Below are 17,523 nucleotides of genomic sequence, written 5' to 3' on the forward strand. Positions count from 1 at the left end.
GTAGTGATTAGTTAAAAATACATATTACATTTTGTACATCAAATATATATTAAATAATATCACTTAATCACTTAAAATGACTACTCATATGTTTTCTAATAGTTGCTAAAACATAACTTTTAATTTTCAAACATACTCTTCTATTGAACTCATTGAGAAAAATTGAGAAAACATTGACATTTTTTGTCTTATGATGAGATATGTAGTAGGCTTTGTAAATTGAAAAACCCACAATTGTTAAAAAATAGTGATTTCAAGTCAAAATATTCTTCTTCAGAAGTTTTCTATACAAATTCTTAGTGTCTTAGTTTTATCTTAAAAGTTATTTTACTGTTCTTTAAAACTATATTTATTTTATTCCAAAAAAGTTTTAAATACGAACACAGTATAAAGAAGTGATCATAGTCTTCCTCTTGTGTACACAAATTACAATAACTATTGTTCTATTGTTAACAATTTTCAACCTGCATATAAGTTTCTTTGTAGGTAGAAAATAATGTAGTTATTTCGATCTAAAAGACAAAAAAACCTACCCCCTTGAAGTTTAAGGGTAGCTCCCTAATATAGATGAGTTCTTTCCTATTAAAGTACATATGCTAATTTTAATAATTTGTCACATTTTGATAACTATTTACACCACTGGGTCGATGCCACTGCTGGTGGACGTTTCGTCCGCGAGGGTATCACCAGCCTAGTAGTCAGCACTTCGGTATTGACATGAAAATCAATTATATGGTCATTTTTATGAATTTCCTGTTTACAAAACTTTCAATTTTTCCAAAAAAATATGGATTTTTTTTATCCCAGGAATAGATTACCTTAGCCGTATTTGGCACAACTTTTAGGAATTTTAGATCCTCAATGCTCTTCAACTTGATACTTGTTTGGCTTTAAAACTATTTTGATCGGAGCATTACTGATGAGTCTTATGTAGACGAAACGCGCGTCTGGCGTATTAAATTATAATCCTGGTACCTTTGATACATTGTAACTATTTGACGTTCCAATTTTGAAATAAACTGGAATAGTTTCTAACGTTTATCATAAAAATAGAAATAGATAAGAAAGCTTGCTAGCTATAACTGTTACAATTCTATTACAAAATAGTAATAGGCTTATAAAAGCGTATACAGTCTTATTATCACCATAAAAAATAGTAAAGAATGAGAATCGACAGAGTATCATACTGGTGTGGTGCCATGCGATGCCGAAATTGAGAAACGGGATATAAGCAGATACCGAAAAAAGGAATAACAAAATTATCGAACTCCAAGACAAGTTCAAAAAAGTTATTTAAAATCATAAAAAACTGACAAAATCAAACTCTAATCAATCAAAGGAACAAGTGAAAAACAACTATCGCATTCCTATTGTTCATTAAACCTGGTTTTATAGCTAGCGAAACCCTCTACTTGAACGACAGTTTTTTTCATAGTTCTATTATATTAAAATACTGGACAAACAAACCAACAGACATTACACATCTATATGAAATATTATACATATTTATTACCAAAGTAATTTCCTTTTGCATTTCGATACTTTTTTTATTGCACAAACCATGTGTTCTTTGACCGTCCATGACTAGCTTTCAGTAACTGCAAGTTCTCTCAAACCATATTTTCGTGTTAATTTGTCCTATTGATACAATTAGTAATGCAATTGTGTTGTTTAATGTGTATTCGAAAGTGTTATATCTCGTCTCACAACTTTTATATATACCACCTGTGATGTTTAGTGTTTGGTTAAATACATTTTTACTTCTGTTCTCTTAATATGAATAAACAAACAATATTTGTGTCTTATGAGTCGAGAAATGTATTATTGGGCTATCCTTGACGTTGAAATACAAAATTCTTGGGGTGTGTTTTAGATATAGGAAGATGTGGTGTGAGTGCCAATGAGACAACTCTCCACCCAAATAACAATTTAAAAATTAAACCATTATAGGTTAAAGTACGGCCTTCAACACGGAGCCTTGGCTCACACCGAACAACAAGCTATAAAGGGCCCCAAAATTACTAGTGTAAAACCATTCAAACGGGAAAACCAACGGTCTAATCTATATAAACAAAACGAGAAACGAGAAACACGTATATATTACATAAACAAACGACAACTACTGTACATCAGATTCCTGACTTAGGACAGGTGCAAACATTTGCAGCGGGATTAAACGTTTTAATGGGCCCAATTAGTTCATTTAAGTCTTTGATGCATTTTATTAATTGTTTTGGGCTTTTCACTACATTATGATTTTGTGTTTTAGCAACGTATCAGATTTTAACGAAAGCAATCTATATGTTGTACTGAAAAATAATTACACCAGGGTTTAACAAACTAGTCAAAACTTTCACTTAATTTCATCATCGGTTTGAGGACATCATTCGTAAATATAAATCAACATACAGACATCTTATACGTTTAGGTATTTCACATCCAATCTTTTATGGTAATATTTGTTACAAAGCACAAAAATGTCGGCAAAAGGTACTAAACCTTTAAACAGACTTTAAAATTAAGAAGGGATATAGCTACATGTACGATACTGTTGTCAGATTATTTAAGATGGCATATTTTGGCTTTAATATTGATTCACTTATAATGGGAATTTGCATCGGAAATAAGCACATTTATTCGATAAATCAGTTGTTGGCATGATACGGGTAATGTTCTTCTCATTTAAGTTTGTTACATCGGACTCGGACCACTCGGAATGGACAACATCTGTCATATTCCTGACTTAATACAGTCATTTTCAAATGTAGAAAATGGTGGCTTGAACCAAAGTGTCATGGTTGTCTTTCTGTATGATATCAATTAACATCTCACCCCTTATTTTATTCATTGTAAGTGAGAAGGTTGGTGTACCTATCAAAACAAGTTTAAACCCGCTGCAGTTGTTCGCACATGACGGAAGTCAGGAACCTGATGTTTGAGGGTTGTAGTTTGTTTATGAGGTTTAAGTGTTTCTCATTTCTCGTTTTTTATGTATGGATTAGACCGTTTGTTTTACTGTTTGAATTGTTTTACACTAGTCATTTTTGGGGGCCCTCTAAAGCTTGCTGTTCGGTGAGAGTAATTCCTCCGTGTGAAGACCGTACGTTGACCTATAATGGTTTTCCTTTGGCAAATTGTGACTTGGATGGAGAGTTGTCTCACTGGCACTCATACCATGGCCACATCTTCTTATATCTATGAAATATACAAGCATGAAAAAAAATTTATCAAATGAGTGTGGATCTTGGGAGAGTTTTTTTTTTTATGTCAAATGTTTTGAGTAGTGTATGTCTTTGAAAGTTTTATTTTATGTCTGTACTGTTTTCTATTTGGTATGTACTGCTATTGTCAATTTTCTTTTAGGTAATATGCACTTTTTTAAAACTTTTATTCAGTTGTTAACTTAATTATTAATCAGAGTGCAAAAGTTTTGTTATACGCTGTATAGCTTAGAGTTTTATTTTCAAAGTTCTCAAATATCTGAACATCACTATAGATCACTATATACAAATGTATATATATAGTTTATTAGTAACTGCGGAATCCGATGTGAATTTAAGAATGGATGTAAATTGGGTACCTTCATCATTACAAAATCATAGATCATTCGGAGGCGGTTCAAACCAATTATTCTTTGGATTCAAAATTAAGTTGGCGGAACTATATCAGGATATATAATATACATGTATCTACAAAATAAACATGGTCATGACTGATTTTTCTTTCTGGATCATAAAAAACTTAGGTGAAAACTCAGTGTAAAATAGGTAAACTGAGTTTACAGACACTCTCATTTACGATCATATCCTTTAAAGCATATTTTTATATTTCTAAGTTGTCCTTACCATAATTATAAACAAGTCTTCTTTGCGTTACTTATGTCTGTTTTAAGGATGTCTGCTTGTCATGTTTTGGATTTTTTGTCAGATTTTCGAAATCCTCTGGTTTTATCCATTTGAATGCCTTAAAATTTTTTGTCCATGAACCCCCATTTTTCTTTTTATAAATCTTTAACATTTATAATTATAAGCCATTTGTAAAAGTCTTATAAAATCTTATTTATTTTTTCATAGTATTTGAGGATTTTGACTGGTCAATGATAAAGCTATGAAAAGTCAAGAGAGAACTTTTCCCCGCCAAATTTCTAATGGCTATTATCTCGAAAACAAACACATTCACCCCTATATTTTTTTGTTATTTTTATTCCTCAATTAATCCCCTATCAATATATACTAGTTTTATGAAAAGTTATTTATTTTGAAACTGAGCAGCAAACATCCTTAAGTTTACTACGCGGCGGTTACGTTTATATTGTAACTCATTGGCGGATCCCGATGAGAAAAAAGGGGGGGGGGGGGGTGGTGTCCGGGGTTGGAACCGATCAATGCATTTGAATGGGGATATATAGTTGGACCCCCTTTTAAAATAGCTGGATCCGCCCCTGTAATTTGATACTGAAAAGCCTTTATCTAACACTCAGCTAGCTATTTCTTTATATACTTTTAGTATCAGCTAGTATCAACCATGACTCAATTTCCATTAGTCATTCAATTTATTTTCCTGGCACTGAAAGAATGGAAAATGGTGCTTTTGTTTTCTTTGTTTCATCTAGGAACAGTATACTATTCAATATATTATATCGGACATTTATAGTCTGGTACAAAGTCTTCATCATGAAACTCTGGGTGGTGCTCCTCTATCAATGGAAGTAAATACACGAAACAGAACTATATGTTTTAAAACTTAAAAGTGAAAGTAGAAGGTTTTTTTACATGACGTGTCTATCTAAGAACTTATACTGACAACTATTAGTTCATTTGTAAAGGTATTTGTTAACATATATAAGAAGCACAGAGACTCAATAGCGGATATATCTTTAAATAATTTTAATCATTCTCATTTAATTAGCTCGTATACTTTTCCTGTCTACCGAGTTTTCATTTTAGTTGGCGCCATTATTTGTACTAGAATGTGCCCAGCCGTTTACTATCCATGAACGTAAACTGAAAAAAACAACAGATATGGAGTTGCAATATGTCCATGAGACCAGTGGCAGATCCTTGAATTTTCATATTTGGAAAAAAGGGGGGATGGGCCGGGTGACTAACATGCAGTGGCTCAGGTCATGCTTCGGTAATTCCATTTTTAGCTCACCTGGCCTAAAAGGCCAAGTGAGCTTTTCTCATCACTTGGCTTCCGTCGTTGTCCGTCGTCTGTCGTCCGTCGTCGTTAACTTTTACAAAAATCTTCTCCTCTGAAACTACGGGGCCAAATTAAATCAAACTTGGCCACAATCATCATTGATGTATCTAATTTAAAACTTGTGTTTTTTGACCCGGCCAACCAACCAAGATGGCCGCCATGGCTAAAATAGAACATAGGGGTAAAATGCAGTTTTTGGCTTATAACTCAAAAACCAAAACATTTAAAGCAAATCTGACAAGGGGTAAAATTGTTAACCAGGTCAAGATCTATCTGCCCTGAAATTTTTAGATAAATCAGACAACCCATTGTTGGGTTGCTGCCCTTAAATTGGTAATTTTAAGGAAATTTTACTGTTTTTGGTTATTATCTTGAATATTATTATAAATGGAGATAAACTGTAAACAGCAATAATGTTCAGCAAAGTAAGATTTACAAATAAGTCAACATGACCAAAATGGTCAGTTGACCCCTTTAGGAGTTATTGCCCTTTATAGTCAATTTTTAACCATTTTTAGTAAATCTCCATGATCTTTTACAAAAATCTTCTCCTCTGAAACTACTGGGCCAAATTAATCCAAACTTGGCCACAATCATCATTGATGTATCTTATTTATAATTTTTGTTTTTTGACCGGGCCAACAAACCAAGATGGTCGCCAGGTCTAAAAATAGGACACGGAGGTTAAATGCAGTTTTTGGTTGTTACTCAAAAACAAAAGCATTTAGAGCAAATCTGACAAGGGGTAAAATTGTTTATCTGGTCAAGATCTATCTGCCCTGAAATTTTAAGATGAATGGGACAACCTGTTGTTGGGTTGCTGCCCCTGAATTGGTAATTTTAAGGAAATTTTGCTTTTTTTGGATATTACAATGTATCTTGAATATTATTATGGATAGAGATAAACTGTAAACAGCAAAAATGTTCAGCAAAGTAAGATTTAAAAATAAGTCAACATGACCAAAATGGTCAGTTGACCCCTTTGGGAGTTATTGCCCTTTATAGTCAATTTTTAACCATTTTTCGTAAATCTCCATGATCTTTTACAAAAATCTTCTCCTCTGAAACTACTGGGCCAAATTAATCCAAACTTGGCCACAATCATCATTGATGTATCTTATTTATAATTTTTGTTTTTTGACCGGGCCAACAAACCAAGATGGTTGCCAGGGCTAAAAATAGAACACGGAGGTTAAATGCAGTTTTTGGTTATTACTCAAAAACAAAAGCATTTAGAGCAAATCTGACAAGGGGTAAAATTGTTTATCTGGTCAAGATCTATCTGCCCTGAAATTTTAAGATGAATGGGACAACCTGTTGTTGGGTTGCTGCCCCTGAATTGGTAATTTTAAGGAAATTTTGCTTTTTTTGGATATTATCTTGAATATTATTATGGATAGAGATAAACTGTAAACAGCAAAAATGTTCAGCAAAGTAAGATTTAAAAATAAGTCAACAGGACCAAAATGGTCAATTGACCCCTTTAGGAGTAATTGCCCTTTATAGTCAATTTTTAACCATTTTTCGTAAATCTTAGTTAACGTTTACAAAAATCTTCTCCTCTGAAACTACTGGGCCAAATTTTACCAAACATAGCCAGAATCATTATTAGTCTATCTAGTTAAAAAATTGTGTTTTGTGACCGGGTAAACCAACCAAGATGGCCGCTAAGGCTAAAAATAGAACCCTGCCGCATTTTTGCGCCTGTCCCAAATCAGGAGCCTCTGGCCTGTGTTAGTCTTGTATTGTTTTAATTTTAGTTTCTTGTGTACAATTTGGAAATTAGTATGGCATTCATTATCACTGAACTAGTATATATTTGTTTAAGGGCCAGCTAAAGGATGACTCCGGGTGTGGGAATTTCTCGTTACATTGAAGACCTGTTGGTGACCTTCTGCTGTTGTTTTTTTATTTGGTCGGGTTGTTGTCTCTTCGACACATTCCCCATTTCCATTCTCATTTTTATTAAGCACAAATATGATCTTTCTATATTAATCTGATTAAAATTAAATCATTGAATTGCTTAATTGTTTGATGCATGACATATCAGAACAACTTTAACTAAGAGCAATTTAAGGATTTAAAAATTAAAAATATATATATATCATACAAAATATGTCTCATGTGTTTAGGGCGGTGGGTATAAACAGAATATATACCGTGATGCATGTCAATGGAAAAATATGCCAACCAGGCATTTCAAAAGACTGGAAGGTAAAATTTTTGGGATTGAAAGAAAGTGTTTATTTCTGCATAATAATGCTGCTAAAATTGATGAAAAGCTGCAAACTTTTTTGGTCACTGTGAAGTGCTATAATGTTTATATAAATAAGCATGCACATAATCAGTAACACAATAGGCTGTTAACACTTGTAAATTTTAAAACTGCAGTAGTTTCAGAAGTTAAAATGTTATCAATTTTCTAAAGAAAATAGAAACTACATGAGAGAAAAGAGAAAGCTACACTTCCATTAGACCAGTACATCAAGCATGTCAAGCACTAACAAAGAAAATAACATTCTCTCACATTTCTTTCCTCTTAATATAATTCATCCTCACAATTCTTATTTTTTCTCCTTAAAGAAAATACATCTTTACATACCACTCATTATATATAATATTATCTAAAAATAAGTCAACATGACCAAAATTGTCAGTTTTTTACAATTTTCATTAATTTGGTAAATTTTTGTAAAATTTTTACAAAATGTTTTATTCTATCTATTAAAAGGGCCAAGTTTATTATAGATGGAGAAAGTTGTAAGTAGCAAATATGTTCAGTATAGTAAGATCTACAAACACATCAACATCACCAAAACACAATTTTGTCATGAATCCATCTGTGTCCTTTGTTTAATATGCACATAGACCAAGGTGAGCAACACAGGCTCTTTAGAGCCTCTAGTTTACATTGTATTCATGCAGGGGCATCATCTGTGTCCCATAGCCATATTACCAATATTATTTTTTGTAGTATATGAATAATGGGTCTCAAAAGAAAGACTGCTTCAACAGGGAGAGCATCTAGAAAGGAAAATGAGTTTAATGAGTTCTCTGATATGGATGGGGATGATTTACATAAACCAAACTCAGATAAAGATCCAATAGACAAACCAGGTACTCTATTATAAATAATGTAATCAGTGGGTCTCATTGGGGTCTAAGCGTGATGTGGGACTGCCGATTTTTTGTAAGCGTGACACGCGTACGTGAAAGTCAAATTATTGTGCCGTGAAAATGGGAATTAAGGTCTAGCGGGACACGGGAAATTACAAAAAAATGAGAATTGCTTAGGTACATAGTATAAGCGGGATACGGGAATCTGACAAAACAGTAAGCAGGATCGGGGATCAGAACCTCCCAATGAGACCCCCTACACAGTTGTATATACTCAGATTGATTATTTGATTGCTGGTGTTTAACACCACTTTTAGCAAGCTTGGCTATATTGCAGTGTAAGTTTTAATTGGTGGTGAAATAATCTGGGATACCAACAAGAGAGAACCACCTACCTTTGGCAGGAAAACTATGCAGTATGGGCTTTGCTCATTGTTGAAGGCCTTATGATGACCTATATTTGTTAATGTCTGTGTCATTTTGGTCTTTTGTGGATAGTTGTCTAATTGGCAATCAAACCACATCTTTTTTATATTGCATTATGTGCCAATTCAGATAGTAGTCAAATGCATCTGTTGACAGCTTGGTTCTCACTCAAAACTTCAGTGTTTTCCATATTTGTGAAAAAGAAGGAGATATGATATAATTGCTGTTAAGACAATCATGACAATTAACTACTAGAAACACAATTATCTACCAGAAACTAAAAATATTTTGATGTAACCAACTACATGCATTTGTCATCATACTACTACAACAATGAGCAAAGCCATCTCATCATTTGGCCATACTGTATTAAAAAGATATAAACATAATAAAAGATCCAACGTAACAAAAAGTGATTTTTTAATTTATTTACAACGTACGTTATTGTGGTAGATATATGGTAATGGATGAGGGCAGGTGTTTAGGATGCAGAATTTAACAATTTGTTTAACATGTTTAAAACAAATTTGTAAAACTGTTAAAGTTTCACCAAATATATCCATTTTAAGGCTACTAAATCATGTGTTTTTCATTCATATACATGTAGGTAGGTGCATGAATCCTCATGAAGATCATATATATATTGTAAATGGTATTGATTCACTGAAAAAGGAATCTTTGACAAAATAAATTATCTTCAAACAGACATAAACATGTTAAATATAAGAAGAAGAATATTATTGTCAATTGAACATGCATAGAGAGGATAAAAAAAAATTAAAACATTGAAATACTGTTAATTTAGAAATTGTTGAGATGTTTTTGTCTCACCTGTGATGAAAAGTCACAGTATAAGAGACATAGATGTTACTAACTGACAGCAATGTAAAACTTTTTGTGTAAAGCTTCATATTTCAGAAGGTCGAAAACTTGGATGCATCATATCTTGTATGCAGGTACCATATGATATGAAGTTTCCATCTGTCATTTGTCCTTGACCTCATTTTCATGGTTTAGTGACTGCTTGAAATAAATAACAGTTGTTGTTTCATATGAATTTTTAACTTATTATGAGTAATGGATAACTTTAAGAGGTATATGGGTTCTAGGTGTCCATTAGACATGTTTAATAGTCAGGTTCACCTGACCTTGACATCATTTCATGGATCAGTGATCAAAGTAAAAGTTACATGATTAGGTCTGTTTCTCATATACTATAAGTAGCAGTCCAACTAAATGTGGTGAATGGGATGGTTGTAAGGGGGACATGTTAGTCCTGCAGGTTTCATTTGACCTTGACCTCACTTTCATAGTTAATTGGTCAATGTAATTTTTTTGTATTTTGTCTGTTTTTAAGTTCTTTAACCAATATAATTAAACTTTATTTGGTGTATTGAATAAATGTAGATGAATGTTGTGTAAGGTGTACATGTCAGTCTAGTCTGTATCATCTGACCTTGACCTCATTTTCATGGTTCATTGGTCAATGTTAGGTTTTTTTGTTTTGTTTGATTTTCCAAAAAATGATAGCTAAAAGGTCAGCTATGTTAAGTGTATGGTGCAAGGTGTACAAAATTGTCTGACAGTTATTATCTGACATTTATCTCATTTTCATGGTTCATTGATCAATGAATGTTTCTTAATTTTGTCAGTTTATCTAATAGTATACATGCTATAAGCAACAGTTCAACTATATTTGGTGTAAAGAATGATTGTAAGGTGTACATGTCTGGTTAATTCGTCTGACCATGACCTCCTTATCATAGAACATAAATAAAGTTAAGTTTAAGGGGGCTCGCGGGTCTAAATCATTTTTTTTATTTAATATAGGATTTCTCTATATTTTTCTATAAATTAACTTTATCTTATACCTAATGGAAAAATGAAATAAAAAAATGGGGTCACCGTGCATTTACGCTCACAATTTGCCTTCGAAAAAAGCATACATTTTTGTTAATGTCCTTTTTTTCTGTTGAACTAATAGGAGAAATATTGGTAATATCGAAATAAAAAAAGAACAAAATTACAGAAATTGGTTAAATTTTACAATTATTCAGTTTATGTACAGCCTTTTCGAAAACAACAATAAAAAATATAGGTCACCGATGAGTTAAACAAGATATTTAATTTTTTAGCCAAATAAAATGGCATTTTTGCACCAAAGGGAGATAATTTGAAGCTTTTTCAATGATATCTAAATTTTAAAAGTCACCTGGGGCCAATATATATTGATTTTTTTGAAAAATTCTTGTACCATAAGATAAAGTAACAACTATTAAAGGTAATTAATAAAGTTTGTAAAGAAATATAAATGTTTGATTTTTTTCTGAAAATCTTATACCCGCGAGCCTCCTTAAGTCCAGATACTTGTAGTTAGCTGGGGAACCGTAGCTCTTAGGTCCTTATGCTATTTTTTGACTATTTGCAGTCTATGGTCCACAAATAGTAAAAAAAAAAGCATAAGGACCTAAGAGCTACGGTTCCACAGCTAACTTGTAGTAAAACATGCCTTCATATTAAAGACTTTCAACATTAATTCAATAACAAGCAAGACAGAGGAGACATTTCAGCTTGTGCACTCTTGTGTCCTTATTATGGATTAATGTGACTGAATGAGTATTGAGATAATACAATGTTATAAGAAAGCACATTCTGATATCAGATACAGTACATATAATTTTATCTAATGTACATATGTATGCAGATTTTCATGAATTCACAATAATTAATATAACTTTTTTGTCTTTTCTAAAAATCATTAATAAATGCACACACTAATTTCTGTATTACAGTTAATTGAATTTTTTTTCCAGACAAGGGAGATAAATGGGAACCTGATTATGAAGATAATCTTTTTGAAGACATTAATTATGAAGTGAATTATGAAATAAAAAATGAGAAGGATGACCCTTGCTATGCTAGGAAACAGGAACTTCTCCAAGACTGTAAAATATTAACGGAAAGTGTCAGAAAGCCGCTGAATGTAGCTGTCATTGGACCACCAGGATGTGGAAAATCATCGTTCCTAAATACCGTGTTTGCTAGTTTTAGCAGTAATCGCTGGTACGAATATGCTAAGTGTGGTTATTTTGGAAATCATGAAGATGTGATGGGAATGCAAATTACAAGACATCTAAGAAGGTACCATTTTGCTCAAGATTATTATTGATATAGATCTGGCCTTGTGGTCATAACACTTTTGAGCACGATTTTTGTTCTCAGACTCAAGAATCGACCAATTAAAATACTGGATTTTGTGTTTCGAGCACTTATTTTGTTCTGAGAGTACTGAGTAAAGTTTTATGACCGAGAGCCCTGCTCACTTTTAATATTACTTGGTATTTTTTGTTCCTTGTGCAATGCTTTGCAGGGAATACAATTTTTTTCCTTTCAGTTTGACCCATAGTTGATCCAATCAACAACATTTCACACTTGTGATAAGCACCCTACATCAAGACCACCAAGGTGGTTCTCATAAAAAAAGAAATTTTAACTGGTTTAACTGATACTTGTTTATCTGTTCCTTTGTTTGCAGTTCTTGTCATAAATGTATACATATTATTATACCCCACACAACGAGTTGCGGAGGGTATAATGTTTTTGACCCGTCCGTCCGTCCGTCTGTCAGTCGTACCGTCTGTCAGTCCGTCCATCAGTCCGTCCGTCCGTCAGTCGGTCCGTCAGTCCTGTTTCTTGTCATTGCAACTTCTCTCAAACCACACAACAGAATTTCACGAAACCTTTTCAGATAATAAGGACATACTATGTAGTTGTGCATATCAACGGGAAATTGCAATTCAATTCTTTTTCTAGGAGTTACGCCCCTTAGAACTTATTTGCTTCAATGTACTACTGCAACAGTTTGTCATCGCAACTCCTCTCAAACCACAACAGAATTTCACAAAACCTTTTCAGATAATAAGGACATACTATGTAGTTGTGCATATTGATGGGAAATTGCGACTCATTTTTTTTCTAGGAGTTACGCCCCTTTGAACTTATTTGCTTCAATGAACTTCTGCAACAGTTTGTCATCTCAACTCCTCTGAAACCACACAACAGATTTTCATGAAATTTTGTAGCTAATAAGGACATACTATTTAGATGTGCATATTGGCAGGAAATTAATTTTTCTTACACTTATTTAATTTCTCCAATGACAATGTGGGGACGTGGGGTATGTGAGCGTGCTCACTAAGGTTCTTTAATTTTTTTTTATTGTCATATGAACATAGTTGAAATGGCAGTTTGAAAAATGATATACTGTGGATTCATTTATTTTCGTGGGTACCAATTTTCGTGGATTAAAGAAAACTTGAATGTTCGTTGATATTTAATTTCGTGGTTTCGAAGAAGTCTGCATACAAGAATATTAACAATTTGTTATTCCTTGAACATTTAATTTCGTGGTTAGACTCTACCCACGAAAGCCACGAAAATTAGTATCCAACGAATAATAATGAATCCACAGTAGTGAAAAGTAATTTTAGTTAATATAGGAATATGTATCTTGTATTATTTTAATTTTAGTTTCTTGTGTACAATTTGGAAATTAATATGGCGTTCATTTTCACTGAATTGGTATCTATTTGTTTAGAGGCCAGCTGAAGGACGCCTTCGGGTGCAGGAATTTCTCTCTACATTGAAGACCTGTTGGTGACCTTCTGCTGTTGTTTTTTCTATGGTCAGGTTGTTGTCTCTTTGGCACATTCCCCATTTCCATTCTCAATTTTAACATATTTGATATTGTAGATTCTCTTCATCAACAGCAGTTAACCTTTCTATCAACCTTGTATTTGTGATCATTGGTTTTCAATATGCCACCACCTTGTTAGGTATTGCACACTTTCTTCTATAGGAATGACTTTACTATAACTCTCAATCTGATAACTCTGATTAATTATCATGAATATGATGGCTCGTAATCTAAGTTTTTCTGATATATTTCAGCTTCCCAAAGGAAGAATATTACAAACAGAATGATTGGAGTAAGTTTCCTACATTTATAGACATGACTGGATTTGAAAACGATGATTCAATAATAAATGAAGAACTCTTACGTCTTGTTTTCTGTGGTAAAGTGAAAGAAAAAGAGATATTGAATGACATTGTTGCTTTTGGAAGATATCATGGAATAACAACGATGAGAAACGAGTACAGAGATAGGTTTACACACAGACGAATCAATAGGATCATCATTGTGTGTTCGTCCAATCCAGATTCTGCCATGCCTTCTGCTTTGTTAAAGACTGTGGTGAATGTTGCCAATGAATTAGGTAATGTTGATAAGATTCATCTATTTAAAGCTTATAAGTTGGGCAATAATGCTTAAATTGAAAGCTAAAAACTTAACTATCAGTATTAAGGTTTGTTCTGTAAAAAAATACATGGAACCTTGGGAACTTAATTTCAAGGGACTTCCTCTACAAATGGGTTTCAATTTTTTAAATGGAACTTTGAATTTTAAAAGAATTATTAGAAAATTATATAAAACTAACCCCACAAAAGAGAATTAGCCATTAATGCTTGACAAGTATAAAAAAGAAGATGCAGTGTGATTGCCAAGGAGACAAATCTCCACAACAGACAAAATGACACAGAAATTAACAAGTATAGGTCACCTTACGACCTTCAACATTGAGCAAAGCCTATACCATATAGTCAGCTATAAAAGGCCCAAAATGACAAATGTGAAACAATTCAAACTTAAAAACTATTGGCCTAATTTATGTACAATAAATGAATGAAAAACAAATGTGTAACACATCAACAATGACAACCACTGAATTACAGGATCCTTACTTGGAAGATTCATTATACCTTTACTAAATAATTAGTCTGTATGAATTAACTAACCTTAAGCCATAAATTCATAGCTTAACCTTCTTAACAGTTAATTTCAATCATACATGTCTTATAAATTTTCCAGAATTAAAATAACCCTTATAACATACAGATATGTTGCCTTTTACAAGACATTTTTAAAACAAGTGTTAATGGACTGAAATTAAATAATTAAAGGACAAGTTGTAATGATAGGAAAATTCATATGCCAATTGATTTTTCAAAATCTCATTGACAGGTGAACAAACAATAGATAACATGTTCGCTTTTACATAAGAATCAGAAGTGTAAATATATTGTTTGGTTTCTCTTTTGTATCCCCCCTCCCACACTTGACGCAACATGATTTTTCTTTTCTGAAAAGTATTAGAAAATATAAAAAACTAATAAAGAGTTGTTTCCCTTGAAATGTCAATTTTTACTGTTATTATTTGGCGGTGTTTTTTTCCGAAACTATAGGAGTTACTAGCATGACTAGTTATAAGTGTATTTCGAAAAATATTGAAAATTGAAAAAACACAAACAAAACAAGTGTGTGCCATTTAAGGTCCACAATAGAAGCCTGAAACTTTTTCATTATGTCAGTAACAAGGGCTCATGTGAGCTCTTATTTTTGTATGTAACAATTGCAGGGTAATGATTAGCTAAATATAATTAAAATGTTTTCTTTTTATAGACATTACATTTTATGGTGTCATGACTTGTGCTGATATATTTAGAGCAAAATATGATAAAAGAGTACAAAGCAGGGAGAAATTGTTCAGGGAAACCCTTGGTTTACCTAGAAATAGATTGGCAAGTGTGATTAACTACTGTCCAGCTGTAGATCCTGATCGGTCATATGAGGATACTCTATTACCAGCTCTTGATGTACCTGTACTGAGGCTCATGAGACAGGTATACTATTTACCTGATTAAAATAAATTTACATAAATATACAGTATGTGTTCATTAAATGAAAATATTTTATCTGTACAAGCTTCAGAAACAATAAACAAACCTCAGAAAAGAAAGACGAGGCTTTATATTTCTGACAATATACATATATTGTATTTATCTTGCAGTTTATACATGGCACTTAAAACTTTTAGTGTTGATATCCAAATTGTTCACTACAATTTTTTCAAAGAATTCAACATTTTTTAAAGTTGAACACAAAGAAATAGTTCATATTCTTGCTCAACATTGAAGGAGACTTTTTTTAAAGAAGTACAAATAAAGCAAAAATGTTTTTGTGTACCTGTTATTTGTACAATTGTTGGCTGATTTCAGGATAGATGGAAATTCTGGGTGGTACATTTCCGAGAAGTTGAAAATTTGTCATTTGATGTAAAGTTCTCATGCTTGGTACATGTTGTACTGTTTGATAACATATGTAGTCCACCGTATAATACAGCCTTCAACAATGAGCAAAGCCCATACGGCATAGTTGACTATAAAAAGACACGAAATGACTAAGACCTTTTGACTGAATCCTCTTTACTTGATAGGATTATTTGCCATTATTTGCTATTGCCCATATTTTACCAAGATTTTATTTTTAACATTTTTACTAAGTTATTTCATTTGTATGTCTAGTGATATAAACATTGTTAAAAGCATTGATATATATTATATCATTAATTTTTTCAGATATTGACGCCTGAACCAAGTGATTCAACAATGTACTTCGGAGATTATGTAAATGAAGTTATCTCTTTCATCAAGAACTTTTTCTTCTTAGGATGTGTTTTTATTGGCTGTCAATATTTTCTAGGAGTAGATGTTTCAGTGATGAAGGCAAGCCTTTACAGTCTATTATTGATAATGATAATTATATATTTGTGTGAATATTTTATCAAATCTAATAGACCTGTAAATGCCAGTGCTGTGAGATGAACAATTTTCATGGATTAACCTTTGAGCATTGACATGTTCAAAACATGAACATTTTTCATGATTTACTCTGGTTTAAAATAGAATTTAGAATTCTGTCTATTTGAAATAACATAAAAAATGTGGTGCACACTTTGAAATAACCTGCTACATATACCACATCTTTTATATTATTTCTTCATACACAGAGAAACTATAACAGTTATTCTCTAAATAAAAGGAGGTTAAGGATGCTATGTAATTATTGAAGTATTAATGTTATCAAACATGCATCTAATATTTTTATTTATTATACTTCACGTTAAAATGCCATATTTTGATTGGCTAATACGAGGGTGTCATTTTACTCTATCACATAGCTGAGAGGGTGACAATTTTTTTTGAATGTTACCCTCTCGTCTCAACCAATCAAAAATCGACAATTTAAAGGACAATGGATTGAATTTACATCAAGTAGTTGAATACAATGCTTAAGTTTGACGTTTTGGATCAAATTTTATTATTTAACTGTCAAAATAAAAAAATAAAACATCTTGTTGTTTATTTCTAATACTCGTAACGTTGTTATGTACGTGATGTCATAGAAAATCCTTTTGAAATAAAATTATCTGTAAAAGACAAAAATGGTAGGACGTTCAGTATAATAAATTAAATAACACATAGCTGAGAGGGTGATAGAGCAGATTGGTACCCCTTGAAAAAGCATTGTCAACCTTGGCTTCGCTGCGGTTGACAATGTTTTCTCGGGGTACCAATCTGCTCTATCACCCTCTCAGCTATGTGTTATTTATATAATGTTAAACAATTTTTGCTATATTTGGATTAAAGATTCTATAAGTTTTTTCAAAGACGTGCCAGAGTATTGATGTTGTCAAACATATGTTCAATGTTTTTAAAGATATATTGTTGAAGGTTAATGTAAGGCTGTTACCTTGGATTATTGATGTGTTCAGCTTTGTTACTATATTATCTTAAAGGATAATGTAAGAGTGTTTACCTTGGATTATTGATGTGATCAGATATTTTACTATATTTTATAAAAGGAAAATGTAAGAGTGT

The 17,523-nt window shown here is 32.3% G+C and overlaps 1 protein-coding gene across 2 annotated transcripts; it reads left to right on the forward strand.

Moving 5' to 3' along the window:
• The first annotated feature begins 4,716 nt into the window (after positions 1-4,716).
• On the forward strand, positions 4,717-17,141 carry LOC134695645 (uncharacterized). Of its 2 annotated transcripts, none has more exons than XM_063556960.1 (6): positions 4,717-4,825; positions 8,177-8,319; positions 11,559-11,886; positions 13,696-14,021; positions 15,266-15,486; positions 16,222-17,141. In XM_063556960.1, the coding sequence occupies exons 2-6, from the start codon at positions 8,187-8,189 to the stop codon at positions 16,465-16,467; spliced, it is 1,254 nt and encodes a 417-aa protein (XP_063413030.1). In that variant the 5' UTR covers positions 4,717-4,825; positions 8,177-8,186; the 3' UTR covers positions 16,468-17,141. The 2 variants fall into 2 exon arrangements, with proteins under 2 accessions (XP_063413030.1, XP_063413031.1); XM_063556961.1 differs by having other exon boundaries at positions 4,739-4,825; positions 8,150-8,319.
• Positions 17,142-17,523: the final 382 nt, after the last annotated feature.

This window comes from Mytilus trossulus, chromosome 14 (assembly GCF_036588685.1).
Source record: "Mytilus trossulus isolate FHL-02 chromosome 14, PNRI_Mtr1.1.1.hap1, whole genome shotgun sequence".
Classification (NCBI taxonomy): Eukaryota; Metazoa; Mollusca; class Bivalvia; order Mytilida; family Mytilidae; genus Mytilus; species Mytilus trossulus.